Source organism: Haemorhous mexicanus, chromosome 8 (genome assembly GCF_027477595.1).
Source record: "Haemorhous mexicanus isolate bHaeMex1 chromosome 8, bHaeMex1.pri, whole genome shotgun sequence".
NCBI classification, from domain to species: domain Eukaryota; kingdom Metazoa; phylum Chordata; class Aves; order Passeriformes; family Fringillidae; genus Haemorhous; species Haemorhous mexicanus.
The window spans coordinates 5,513,688-5,527,219 of NC_082348.1; the positions used below are offsets into that span (position 1 = coordinate 5,513,688).

Sequence of the window (13,532 nt, forward strand, 5' to 3'; positions counted from 1 at the left end):
TTGGGGAAGGTGGTGAAATCTACCTCCATGCTTGATGTATCACTCCAGCCAAAAGATAACTTCAAAGGAAGTTGTAGACAGGTGGGGGTCAGCCTCTTCTCCAAGGCAGCTAGTGAAGGGACAAAAGGACAGAGCCTCCAGGTTCAGGCTGGGCATCAAGAAGAATTTCATCACATGAAGAGCTGTCAAGCATTGGAAGGGGCTGCCCAGGGGCAGCCTGGTGGTGGTGGAACCACCACCCTGGAGGTGTTCAAAAAACAGCCGGGCATGACATTCAGAGCTATGGTTAGCTGACAAGGTCATCACCTTTTCAGCAGGTCAGATGTTGGACTCGATGACCTCTGAGGTCTTTTCCAGCCTGAACGATCCTGTGCATACATACCCACACACATGCTGGAATAGACAGGGAATACGGGGGCGGAGAATGGGTAAAATCCGCAGAGGTTTGTGCGCCCCACGAGGATCCAAGGATCGGTCTCACCGCTGGATGCGGGAGCGCTGCTCCCGCGGGAGCCGCAGAGGAGGCCCCCCCGGCAGCGGGAGGAGGAGGAGCGGGGGGTTTCCGCGGAGCCGCTGCCGAGCCCAGGACCGCGACAGGTGCGGCGGCGGCGGCCCCCGGCCGAGAGCAGACGCCAAGCGCGGCCGGCGGGACACGGGGCGAGCAGGGGCGATGCGGCACCTGCCGCGCATAAAAGTGATGGAGCGGCGGGGCGGCGGCGGGCGCCATGCGGGGCGGCGGGGGCGCGGCGGGCGCGGGGCAGGCGCGGGGGGCGGCGGGCGCGGGGCAGGCGCGGGGGGCGGCGGGCGCGGGGCGGCGGCGGCGGGCGCGGGGCGGCGGCGGGCGGCGGGCGGCGGCCAACGCGCGGGAGCGGGACCGCACGCACAGCGTCAACACGGCCTTCGGCGCCCTCCGCCGGCTCATCCCCACCCGCCCGGCCGACCGCCGCCTCTCCAAGGTGGAGACGCTGCGCCTGGCGTCCAGCTACATCTCGCATCTGGCCAACGTGCTGCTGCTGCAGCAGCGCCGGCAGGACGAGGCGGTGGATGCCGAGCAGCCGTGCCCGCAGCCCTGCCCGCAGCCTTGCCCGCAGCCCTCTCAGCCCCCGCAGCCCTGCCCGCAGCCCTGCCCGCAGCCCTCTCAGCCCCCGCAGCCCTGCTCGCCGCCAGGTGCCTCCGCACCTCGGTCCATCTGCACCTTCTGCCTCAGCGACCAGCGGCAGCGGGTAAGGGCCGGCTTCCGAGCGCCTCTCTTGGAGCTCTCTGTTGGGGAGGTTATTGATATCCCCCGCAGGTTTGGGATTGAACCGGCCAAAGGGGTCAGTGCTGTCCTTGGTGCCTCCTAATCTGTGTTTTTATCCATCGAACAGCATCGAGAAAGAGAGAAACCATCACCTGCTCCAGCCGTAACCGGACTCTGAACAGGCTGAGGTCTCGCACCACTCCTGCTCTGACTGTACCACTGCTCTGGGTAACATCGCCTCGCTGGTCCTGCATGTTTACATTTAGATAGCACAGTCCTAAAAGAGTTCCTTTTTAAGCCTGTGCACTTTGTTTCACATTGTGAGGGGTTTTTTCAGGGTGTTTTGCAAATGAAATTCACTGCCTCTGTTGAGACGGTTGCACCTGGTGCTGCAGCTATTTTAGCACGAGAAACGTTAAACCTCAGCAGCCAAGCCCTGATCCTGATGCCTCCTAAACCTGTGTCGCATGATGAAACTTGAACTTCCAAACACACAGTGTCCCCTGTCAGGGGAAGCTGTCATGAACACGCTGTGCCCTACGCCTCCAGCCCAGCCCGGGCTGCACGCAGCGCTGCCGCCCACCCCTCCAGCTGCACGCCAGACCTTGGGGACAGGGGCTGATGCCGACAGCTGACATGCTTGAGAGGTCTCAACGATGCTGGGAGATTATTTTGAGGTGTTCACAGAAAGTCGGAAAACTTCCAGTGAAAGCAACACCGTTGGCTGTGCACAGGCACAAAGCAGAGAGGCACGGGACGTAGGCAGCCCAGGAGAGGAAAGGGGAGAAGTGCAGTGTAAGCAATGCTCTTTTCTTATTAACAGTGTGAGTCCTGCCAGTCCTTTAAATAGCACGGGATATTCCTAAATCTGCCTGGCAAGGAGGGTTTCCCAAGGGCTTTTACCCATAACCCAGGTCGTTCCATAATTGTGCGCTGTACATCACTGAGGTTGTTTATCTCCCCTCAGTTTACTAACTTGTATATTTTTTTTCAGAAGTAACTCTAAAAGGTAAATAAGCACTTTCTGTTTTCAGATTTGGACATTAGTGAAGCAGCAGGCTAAAATCTTAAACCCCAGTAATGCTGGATTCTAAGAAACACAGAGGTTAATTTTGCAATGTTTTTTATAGCTATTCATAATATAATTAATTAGGCTTTAGCTTGTTACTTTGGGAGGCACTCTGTACTCTTTGAGAGCCTGGTAACTGTACCACTCCAAGTGCTGCAAGGAGAACTTGTCTCCTTTTTCCTCCCCTGCTGCCATCTGTGCTCCTGGCCAGCCTTGCTGCTCTGGCCAAACGTGAGGGCTGAAGAAGCAGCACTGTGTTGTTCACTTTCTTTTCTCTACAGAGTTTTCCCTTCTTGCCCTACATAAGTGCAAAGCAAATTCTGGCAATTGTTACAAAGAACTTGGCAAGAGCAAGGTCATGGTGGACTCCTATACAACTTCACCTTTTTAGTTTCCCTTCTCCCCTGCTCAACACACAGCAGCCCCTTTTTCTGTAGCACGAGGAAAAATCTGCTGTACCTACAGAAATGCAATAAGCTCATCCTTTGAATTCAAACAAAGAAAAATACCAAGCAAAGCTCCAGTGATTCCACATCACGTCAGCCTCTTCAGTTATTGAAAGCCACAGGCTGTATTTTCCTGGATTGAGAGGAGATTTTTGCTTTTAGAAGGTTTCTATCATTAATCTTTTTTTAATGAGGAACTTTCTATTGCTGCCAGATCATGGTCTGTGTTTGCTTTGGCACTGATTTGCAAAGCTGGAACTCTCTACAGTTTTGTATAAAGTGTTTTATTAATTTTTGTGTTGTGTCGGCCTCTGTGTAGAGTTCTACAAACATATCTCCCTGGATTTTTTTAATCAATTTGAAAAAAATTGTCTTTTAAAAAGTTATTTGCTCTACAATTAAAGGTGATCTTATAGTTAGGCCCTACATTCTTATCAACACATTAAACCAAAGTATCTGACCTCTTTATAGACAGTTAACACTAATTTATTCATTTAGCTGCGTCATTTCATATGATACCCTAAAATGACAAATTACAATGTAGTTTTCAAACAAATTTTTAATTGAATATGCTCTGAATTTTGGAATTTGTAAGAAAGACAATAAAATTATTTATTTCAGGTTTTCAAAATGCTGTGATTTTATTGCAGTTTTAAGAGTTTTTAGTGTAGCTCTTGGCAAATGAAGTATATTTGGATTTAATGAGATATTTTTACACTTAGTTATTAAAGGAAATGAGTACAAAATGTGAAGTCCACTTCTGTACCAAAGTAAGAGCTGAAATCTCATAACTTGAAACTCTCATGAATAATTTCGACAATCCCACAGGAATTTGGTGTTCTCCCTTTAAAAGGGATTTTATCTCCCTAGTTTTGTAAAGGGTTTATACAAAATGTTTTTCAATGACAAAAGCAGGAGCAGCCCCTAACAACTTGGCTTTCTCTCCTGTTTAATGAGGCTCATTGTAACATTAAATTCTTCTCTCTTTACTCAGGATAAACTGTTGAATTCAACTGGGCTCGAAGATTTTCTCAGGGTTTCAATTACTAAATAATACAGGAGTTTCAGCAACACTGATTGATCGTGGCAGAAATTAGACCCCAGAGCACTGTGGCCCAAATATTTATGGTATAGACAGATAATGTCTATCCAAAGCAATTATAACCATGATTTCTCTGAGGAACGTTTATGTATGTGTAACTGTGTGTATTTAAATGGGGAAAATTGGGGACAAATCCTTTACTTTGCCAAAATTTATTTGTAATGTAAAACTTCTCTAACCCCAGGAGCAAAAAAAAAAAAAAAAAAAAAAAAAAAAAAAAAAAAAATTTAAATCAAGCTGTTACTCTGTAATGGGTTTTCTATAAATCAAGAGAAAAAGAATTTAATTTCTGGAGACACAGATGAATTGAGGGCTCAGATTGCACATATAAAGAGCTCATCATCATTCAATGTTTCACTGAGTTTTTACTGTATGAGCTTGTGTTTTATCAGTCCTACTTTTTTAATCACTGAGCAGGGTTATTCATGTCATGCACAAATATACAAGTCAAAACCTTGAGAGTGTCTGAGAGCAAGTACCTTATTTGATGGTGAGGCATTGGAATAATGTGAGTTGTTCCAGAGGTGCCAAACCATCTCTAGCTCTGCAGATATTGGGGGTTTGACTTATTTGTGAGTGCATTCTGTTCTGTATGTATGAACAGAGGCATGCCTGATGCCAATCCCAGCTTTGTTTTCCTGTAAACACTTGGCTATTCAATTTACATGATGCATGAATAAAGCAGAAACAGTGAGATATACACCATTTGGTCTCAGATCCTATTAAATTATTGTTAAAATAATCCAAGCATGGTACTTTGTATAAATCATTTTACTTAGCCTGCTACATCACTGTATAAAATCAGCACCAAGCAAAGTGAATAAATCATGTTGTTTGATTTTACTGGTTTAAGTTTAAAGAAGCATTTGAACATAGTTCTTGGTTATTTATGAATTAATCATAATGTATGTCAAAGTAGTTTCATATGTTAGCTTCTATTTTCATTTCTGTTCTACAAAACAGAAGTTCCCTTTCATGGGAAATCTGCTTCTTTACAAAAATCTGTATTTGTTTGCAAAATGTGATTATATTTGCTAAAATAAACAGTATTTTTGCTACTAATTTAAACAACAAACTGCAAACATGAAGATGGAAGTTCTCTTCTACAGCCATCTCAAGATACAAGTATTTAATGGTTTTCTTTACCTTTTTCAAATCTATCTCTCCAAGATTCCAGCAGCATACTGACATGCGTATGAATGCACCATGTGTGTGCATTGGCAGGAGAGAAGGGAAGTGGGTGGAAAGCTTGGGAAAATGAAAAGTGAGCTCCTCTGCTCAGGGCCTGTGCAATATCCTACGTGCTAAACACAGGAGGAGATGGAGGGAGGGAAAGGATGGGGGAAAAGGGAGGGAGAAGAAAGGAAGAGATGGATTCATCAGTGGAAGTTCATCAGGGCAGACAAGTAAAAGAGCCCAGAGTGGGAGCAGCCCCTGCTGCGTTTCTGTGCTTTGGCCTGCTGCACTGTGAGACTGTTGACACTTCATTGAGAGAATATCACCAAAATTTATATCAACCTAAACTGACTGCCTAAATAACACCTTTGAAAAAGGAGAATGACGTCTTGATTAATAGTAAGAGCTACTGGATAATACAGGAGAAAGAATTTATGAAAAATTAGCTAAAATAGACAGCATGCTACAAAGGCTAGAGATCTGGGAGATCTCTTACACCAGAAAACCTCTGAAGATTGAAGAAAAACAGTTCTAACAAATCAATATGAGGATTGTGGGAGAAGAAAAGAAAATTATTACTGGGATAAAAAATACCGCAGTTTCATGAAAGCTTAGGTGAAAAAGTGACATTTCCTAATAGTGAGAAGAACTAAACTGCCTGCTGTGGATGTATTTCTTTAAAAACCTTCTCAAAATTTGAATGTACATTCACATGCAGGCAGCCCAGGTTCTTATTTCTAGTCAAATCCTTTAGCTGTTACAACATAATACAAAGTTTTTGAAACCTTGAAGATTCATCCCACTTCTGACGTTGTACAGCAAGGAACACAGAAGAGGAAGGAGAAAGAGAAGGCATGGATGAATAAAGAATGGTAACCAGTAGCCCACCAGGAGCCCACCACCCTGTGGTGCCAAGAAATGTCCCTCTTTGTGAGGATTTGATATCTTGATACAAGTAAACTATGGTGCACAAAGAAAGTGAGTTATCTTTCCCTGTTTGGGTAAAAGATAAAATGGAACAAAATACTTAAGACAAAAGTGGCTTTAGAAAGGCCTTATCTACTCTCCTTTACAGCATTCACATCACAGAAGCGTTGTGAGGTTTTAATTAAACATTTGGAAATTGCTATGTGTTCTTCCAAAGGAGAAGCCAATACAAATAAGACAATTACACTGAAATGGGTGATGGAACAAGGAAGTGATAAAAGTAATTCTACTTGTTATGGCATCTCTCTCCAACATCTTATTGTGTTTCCTTCACATTATTAAAATAAGCCCTACTTTCCAAACATATGTATGCAGATCATTTTTAAATGCAAAGATTGCAGAAACAGGTAATTCTTTCAATAAGACTGTGGAGCTTGGTGGGAAGGGTAGGCATCTGTCAGGCCCAGATAAGATCAGACAGCTGTGCTCTATCCTGAAAGGGTTCCACGAAGCTCACTTTTCCTAGGAAAATAACATCTTTGGTATAAAAAGCAGCAAAATGAAGTCTCCAAACAGATAAGCAGAGAAAACACAAACTCTCAGAGCTCATTTTAATCTAAAATACCAACTCTGTATCAGGTGAAAAGATGCAGGATGAGAGGAGGATAACACCTTTACTAAACAGTAAAAAATAAGGGGCAGAAGGATCATTTCACTCTATAGTCTCAATTATTCCTTTATATTAGAAACAAAGGTGACTTTAGCAACAATAATCACTGCAGAGAGCCACTGGGACAGTGAGAGTTGGAACACAGGACAGCCAGGACAGGCTGTGGGAAGAAGGGTGTTAAAACAGAGGCAATAAAACCACGAAGGTAGAAATCCAACAGCAGTGTCACAACAGGATAGTAGAGCCAGATTTCACCAAGGGATACCCAATGAAAGCAAAAGCAGAAAAAATCACAAGTTGCAATAATTTAATCTTTATTTTCTTTTACTTAAGGAAGAAAGCTTCTCACCACAAGCACGGTTAAGGACAGGAGCAGGTCATCCAGGGAGGATGTGGAAGCCTCTTCCTTGGAAAGCCTCAGAACTTGACAGAGCGAGGGCCCAGTTGGGTCTAACTTTGAAGTCAGTCTTGCTTTGAAAAGGGAAGATGTATGGAATAACTCAAAAAGTCCTTTTCAATCTAATTTTTCCTGTGATTTTATGAAATGATGAGTTTAGGGCTCTCTGTAAAGAAAGTTTGTAGAACGGAATAAAAAGAAAAGTGCAAGGACTTCACAAGAAAAGCCCACACTTCTGGTCAGTGCCAGGATCTATTATACCAGACAAGATGAGGGGCATCCAGGTATGCATACCAAGAGGGGAGCAAAAAAGATTCCTAGAGAAAGTAGGAACTCAACAGGCCCATAAAGGGAATTTCTGAAACCAGAAACAATGAGAGGCAGGGGTCTGTTTATATCAGAAGGACCTCTCAGGTCTGAATTAGTAAAGAGTTTTTAATTATTTTTTGGGATGATGGTTAAATTTACAGGTGACAGCTTTGGAGGGATGATTAAAATCAGGGATTAATCATAGAAAAATAAACAAGAAATGTTCTTAAAAAGATGCATTTTAATGTAGAAATGTTGGTAGTGTTCCACCTGGCAGGAATAATGCGCCACACAAACATATGATAGCAAATGACAAGCAGAAAATTCTTTTTGAGGTGTTGCACATCACAGATATGACAAGCCTTTATGTGAAAAGCAAACCCCACACTGGATGCAAATTTCACCAAGACCCCTTTTGGCAATAATTCCTATTACTATTAGTATGTCCCTGAATTTTGTCTGAAGCATCTGGCTGGGTGGAAAAATCTGTTAAAAGTTGTACCTTAGAAGAATATTACAAGTAGAGAATTACATAGTCTTAACTCCTGTATCTGTGCAAAGGAAATGATGGAGAGAGACCTGAGATAACTATGAATGCCAAACTAGGTAACAGTGAGAGAGGATATCTGAATCTTATTAACAAATAAATGTCTCCCAAAGACACCAGCAGCAATATAAAATGAAGTTATGAGACACTGAAGTTTTCAAGGGTAACATTTAAAGAACCTGTGGTGCTACTGGTGATTGGAGCCTGAGAATATGCTAAACACATGCATATACAACAATTAGACTACCAGAAATGCACAATAGAAGCTTTAGCATCGTGGCAAGAGGTATAACAAAGTGATTCAAGATATATCCATGGGAAACAGGCTCCAGGCTGCAGGGAGCAAGGTCCTACTGTGTGTTGTTTTGTTACCACTGCAACCGATTATTTTTATTTGCCACACTGCTCAAAGAAAACCTGAGTGGAAAAGACAGGCTTTAATAACAGGTGCTGTGAAAGATAACAGCATAAGTGAGAGTTTCTGGCTGATGTAAGAGGCAGTTTCTGGAACGCTCAGTATCTATAGCAGTGTGAAACACCAACCCTGGAGCAGCCAAGCATAGGTCAGGCCCTCTGGAGCACGGGCAGTGGCCAGCAAGACAGCCCCAAAGAGGAATGGCCAACAGCAGCAACCCACAACATTCCTAAGCTGCACAGGACAGAGCTGAAACCAGCCAGAGGCAGGAGGAAAGGCAAAGACCACTTTTCTGCTAGATAAAACATGGTAGTGCTTATTTTAGCCTCTGCAATGAGATGGAGCAGAAACAAAATGTACATTATGGGGAGCCTCTGCATTCCAGCAAATGCCGCAACATTGCCGGGTCCTCCATCCCACCAGACAATCCATTGGCACATGGCAGCTACCACCAACGTGCTGCAAATGAGCAGATCCTCCTCTCTGCTGGAATTGTTTCTCTCTGCCCTCTTGGTGTCTTTGCCTCTCCTCAAGTGGCCCAGCTTTCCCCAGGATGGGAAATACACAGAAAAAATTACTTGGAATATCACTACCATTAGGAAAACACCGTCACTCTTGAAATGTTTTAATTAAGATGGTTAAACTGCTTAATTAAAATTATTTAAAAGGCCTATTCTCATTTCTATTATGGCTTTAGAGATCTTATGGCCTCAAAGACTACAAAGGGGTCCAAAGGTCTCCATAATGTAAATAAGAATTAGTGAATTTATTTTCACTGGCATTATTTACAGTTAGTGATCTTCTCATGTTGGCTTAATTATCATCTGATTCTAAAAGGCTAATAATTTCACTCCATTACCCTCCAGATCTGCTTCTCTTTCACAAGTAGTTTAGCAGATGCCAAATTTTTTTAAAAAATAATAAAATAAAAAGAAAGATTAAGAGTCAAAGCAATGCAGAAAATCAAAGCTGTTAAAAGACAATTGCCGAATCAGTGATTCAGAATTTGTTGCTCACCACCTCCATCTGCTGAAATTTTCTGTTTTTACCAGCAGAAGCAGATCAAATCTTACAGGTACCACTGCTCCTGGACTGAGAAAACAGCTCCAAATATATCAGTAGCAGTTGCAAAGAATGGATTAGACAGCTGGTTCTGGTGGGCAAGACTCTGGTTCCTTTTGCCAGCCCTGCTAGTCCCTCACTCTGCCACAGGCAAAGACAAAACCTTCTGAAACTGTACAGTCAGGAATTGCTGGAACTTACCTCTCAATATCCAAACTCATCTGATTTTCAACAAGATTTGAGTCCTTGAAAATGAAACTAAGGCTTTATGAAGAAAAATTTGCTAGGATTCAGATGCTGAATAAAATTCACAATGTGTACAAAGATCAACATCTACACACACACACACACAAACACACACACACACACAAACCCCATTATGTGCATGTGCTTCCAGATCAACCATTACCTAAACCCCACAAGAACTGACCAGAGTGGAAAGCAGCAGGAACAGAGGGACCATCCTTGTGTATTGCAAATTGAGAAAATGACCAAAATAATGCAGAGTAATTTGAAGGGGTGGACATCAGCTGAGAAGTGATGAACAGAGTATTTGCTACCAGCTTACTTCCACAAAGACACAGACAGAGTATGTGTGAACCATCCATGCTCCATCCCTGCTGAACAAGACCAGGCATGCACAGGGAGGAGGAGCTGGGAAAGATGCTCTGCTCTGTGTGTTTGTTCCTTTTTCCACTCCCAAGACATAGAATTGAAATGCACATTTCAGTAACTCAGCTGAAAACAGCACATTCTGCAATTTCCACTGAGCAGGTCCCCATGGCACAACTGCTGTTCCACAACCAAATGTCAGCAGAGCAGCTGAGCCACACACAGGCCTGGGAGGGAAAGAGAGAGCTCAGGAGCCTGGAAGAAAAAGGGAAATCACAGTGCTGACCAAGGAAAATAACAAAAAAACTTCTGTTATGATGGCATATGGTACATGGTTTGAGCTTCCTTGTGAATCCCTGTCAAGTCAACTACCAAGCAGAACTAGAAGATTACACCAGATAATGTCCCAGTCCCAATCTTTTTTCAGGATTGGTACTCCATTATGCTCCCACTTTAGACAGAAATGAAACCTACAGCCCACTTTGCCTCAATATGGAAGGATAGGTTTCTAATAACTCTGTGTCACCTTGGAAAATTAAAACAGTACCTCTTGTTCTGATTGTATATGAAAGTATAGCTAAAACAAATTTCATGGCACTGATTAAGTGTCGTGTTCACTAAACTTTCCAATCCCATTATGGATCTTTCTATATTGGTGTTAGCAGAGGCTGCACGGTGAGTAAGAAAAATCAGATTTTAGGTGCACACAAGCATGACAAATAGGCACTGAAGTGGCCTTGAGCACTGTGATGTAGTAACAGAGAGGAAATTGAAGCATTCAATATTCTGAGGTGCCCGAGCCCTCTGCAGATGGCTCTTGGATAGTTGTTGGTAATCTAGCAAAAAGAAATCATCTGGTTTTGTGAGGGCTTGTTGTTTGTTTTGCTTTGACACTGCCAAAATAAATAATTTTAATTCAGGCAGCATAATATGAGTAACAATACTACATACACCAACTTGCAGCTCTTACTTTAGGAGCTCATTTCCAATTGAAATCAATGCAAGATTTAGCAGATCCTTCATACAGTAACAAATCTCCAGTTCCAGGAGGCTACTGTACATTTCTGTGTTAATTAGGAGCTTTGTGGAATTTAATTCAAGGTTGCTGACAGAAAGGCTTGTGATGAGGAGTATTTTAAACCCATGACTGACAGTAACAGCAGTGCTGCAGTCTATTGCCTTAGTAGGACTATGTGTTCTGCCCATCCTCACACCCCACCATTTCATTAAGTAGCTCATAATAACTTAATAGGTCATGAAAAAATTATATTTCTGTATGCTAATATTTGTATCATTCTGCATTTTATAATTGGATGTGTAATTAAAATGCAGAAATTGAATTATATTTTTTTTATTTTGGGGCCTGTATCTATCTACCTGGCAAGTGGACCTGTGGAAAGAGATGGATTCATAGTTGAATAGATGATCTGAAAATATTTACATATTATATAATCCATTTAGACATTCACTTTCACTGAATGAAGACAATACCAGCAGGTATCTAATAATTAGGTGTCATTAGTACATGCATAAAGATAAATTTTAATCTGTTATACTGCTCTGAAATCAAAATGGTTTAATTTTTTAAATTAAGAGCTTCACTGTTTTAGATTTTCATATATAAGGAGGTGCTGCAATTCTGAAATAAATTTTACTATTTTAAAAGTCACAAAATAATAGAATAGTGATATTTCCTCTTTAAATTGTCAGGCACAGCAATTTTGAGTCCAAGCAAAAAATTCTGATTTGTTAACACCAACCTCCCTGATCTTCCAACAAAAACAATTCTGTATCTTCAAATAAAATTAACTCAGATTAGCTTGTAGATTTAATCAAACATGTAGAACACAGATCAGAGCAACAAATTGGCTATTACTCAGTAATATGCACAGGTGTGACCCTGCAAAGGTCAGCAGCCAGGCACTTTGTTCAAGTATGGAAAGTTAAAAATAGCCTGTGCGAGTGTAGTTTATATAAATTGGTGATGTACGGTAGCCTTTGAAGGCGAGGAAGAGTGAAAAACTGTATTAAATTACCTAAAATTTAATTGACTTGTACAGAAGAAAAATATGAAATATGAACAATCCAGCAGCTTTATGAAAGAAATGAAGTGGTACTTTATAAGACTATTAGAATTCCTATTGATTTTGTGAATAATTGTGTCCTTGATTATTTTATCTCTCTCCCCACACATTCAGCCATCGCCTGCAAATGAAATTTAATTATTGTTTAGACAGAATCTGAACACATCCTCAAGCAAAATAGTACAACCAGCAATGGCACAACAATTTGACAGCTCCCTGCAGCAGTACACAGAATCCATCCAGATTTGGATTGTGTCCCAGTGTGCTGCAAAACTACACTTTGCTGCCTCTCCTTGCGCTATCAGACAAAGCCAAGCCAGCCAAAGGATGAAATGGGGTAGCTGCTGGTGGAATTCCTGTTTCTCCTTCAAAGCCAGCACTCACATATTCACAGTACCTTAGGAGCAAGCCCAATTCCCTGCTGGTGGCCTGTCCTTCAGGAGCACACAGGGAGGACACAATTCCCATACTATGTCTCTCCTCAGTGAGGGAGAACTGAATTACCTGCCAGAAGGAAAGCAGCATGTGCAGGATCAGAGGTTCGGTAGCAACCAAGATATCCCAAGATCACAGGGCCTGTGCAATGCAGGTAACAACACCAAGCTGATGTGTCAGACTGCCTGAGGACTCAGGCTGGGAGCACAGCACCAGTTATGCCAAGATCTGGGCCAAAGTGGGAAAATCCCCTTAAATTTGAGATGTTCTTCATGGCTCCTTTCAGAGGAAGAAGAGTTCTTTCAAATGCACCAAACACTGTGCCCAGCCATGACATTTCTGTAAAGGTTGCAGGAGTACAAACAAGAGCTGGACTCAGCAGCTGCCTGTCATTTATGCCAGTTCTGGATGCCAGCATAGAAGACTGATTTAAAATTGCATGATGTGGTACATTTAAAATGTACATCAAAAACCTGAATTTATACAGGCTGGATTCATCCCTAATTTTATAAGTACATCGTGTCACATTTTCCAGGCAGCTTAACCTTTTGAAACTACTACCTATTAGTGGGCCAAAACCATCTTTTAGCTTTAGAAGGGGTTTAAATTTAAAACATACTTGGAACTTCTGTTTCAAGTAAAGATTAAAAGCTGGTGAAAAAGTCTCACACTGAGCTAAACCCACCCTAGAATGGTGTTATAAATATGCAGAGGCTACGGGGAATAAAAACAAAAAAAGACCTTTCTTTCAGCAAAGAAATCTGCTTCTTTCTCAAGATGAAATATGATCCAAGAGAAAATGGTGAAAACTATAAAAAATTACACAGAATGAGAGTCTGCAGCAAAATATAGAAATATTCTTCAGTAATATGTAAGAGAACAAGAAAATAAGCATCAGTTTATAGTTCTAGATTGAGATACCCCAGTTAATCTCTGAATACTCACCAAGATGACCATACTCAAGGTCTGAGTAAAGACATTGAACTGCAATGAGACTGAGGAATAGATACTACTGAACCCAAAGGGAAAGTAAAGCTTGAT

At 42.1% G+C, this 13,532-nt stretch overlaps 1 protein-coding gene across 1 annotated transcript; it reads left to right on the forward strand.

The window, feature by feature from the left end:
* Window positions 1-424: 424 nt before the first annotated feature.
* LOC132330287 (basic helix-loop-helix transcription factor scleraxis-like) lies at window positions 425-4,939 on the forward strand. Its single transcript, XM_059852351.1, is given in 4 exon segments — window positions 425-694; window positions 799-838; window positions 841-1,223; window positions 1,368-4,939. Coding segments are annotated over 4 exon segments (744 nt in total). The 3' UTR covers window positions 1,419-4,939.
* Window positions 4,940-13,532: the final 8,593 nt, after the last annotated feature.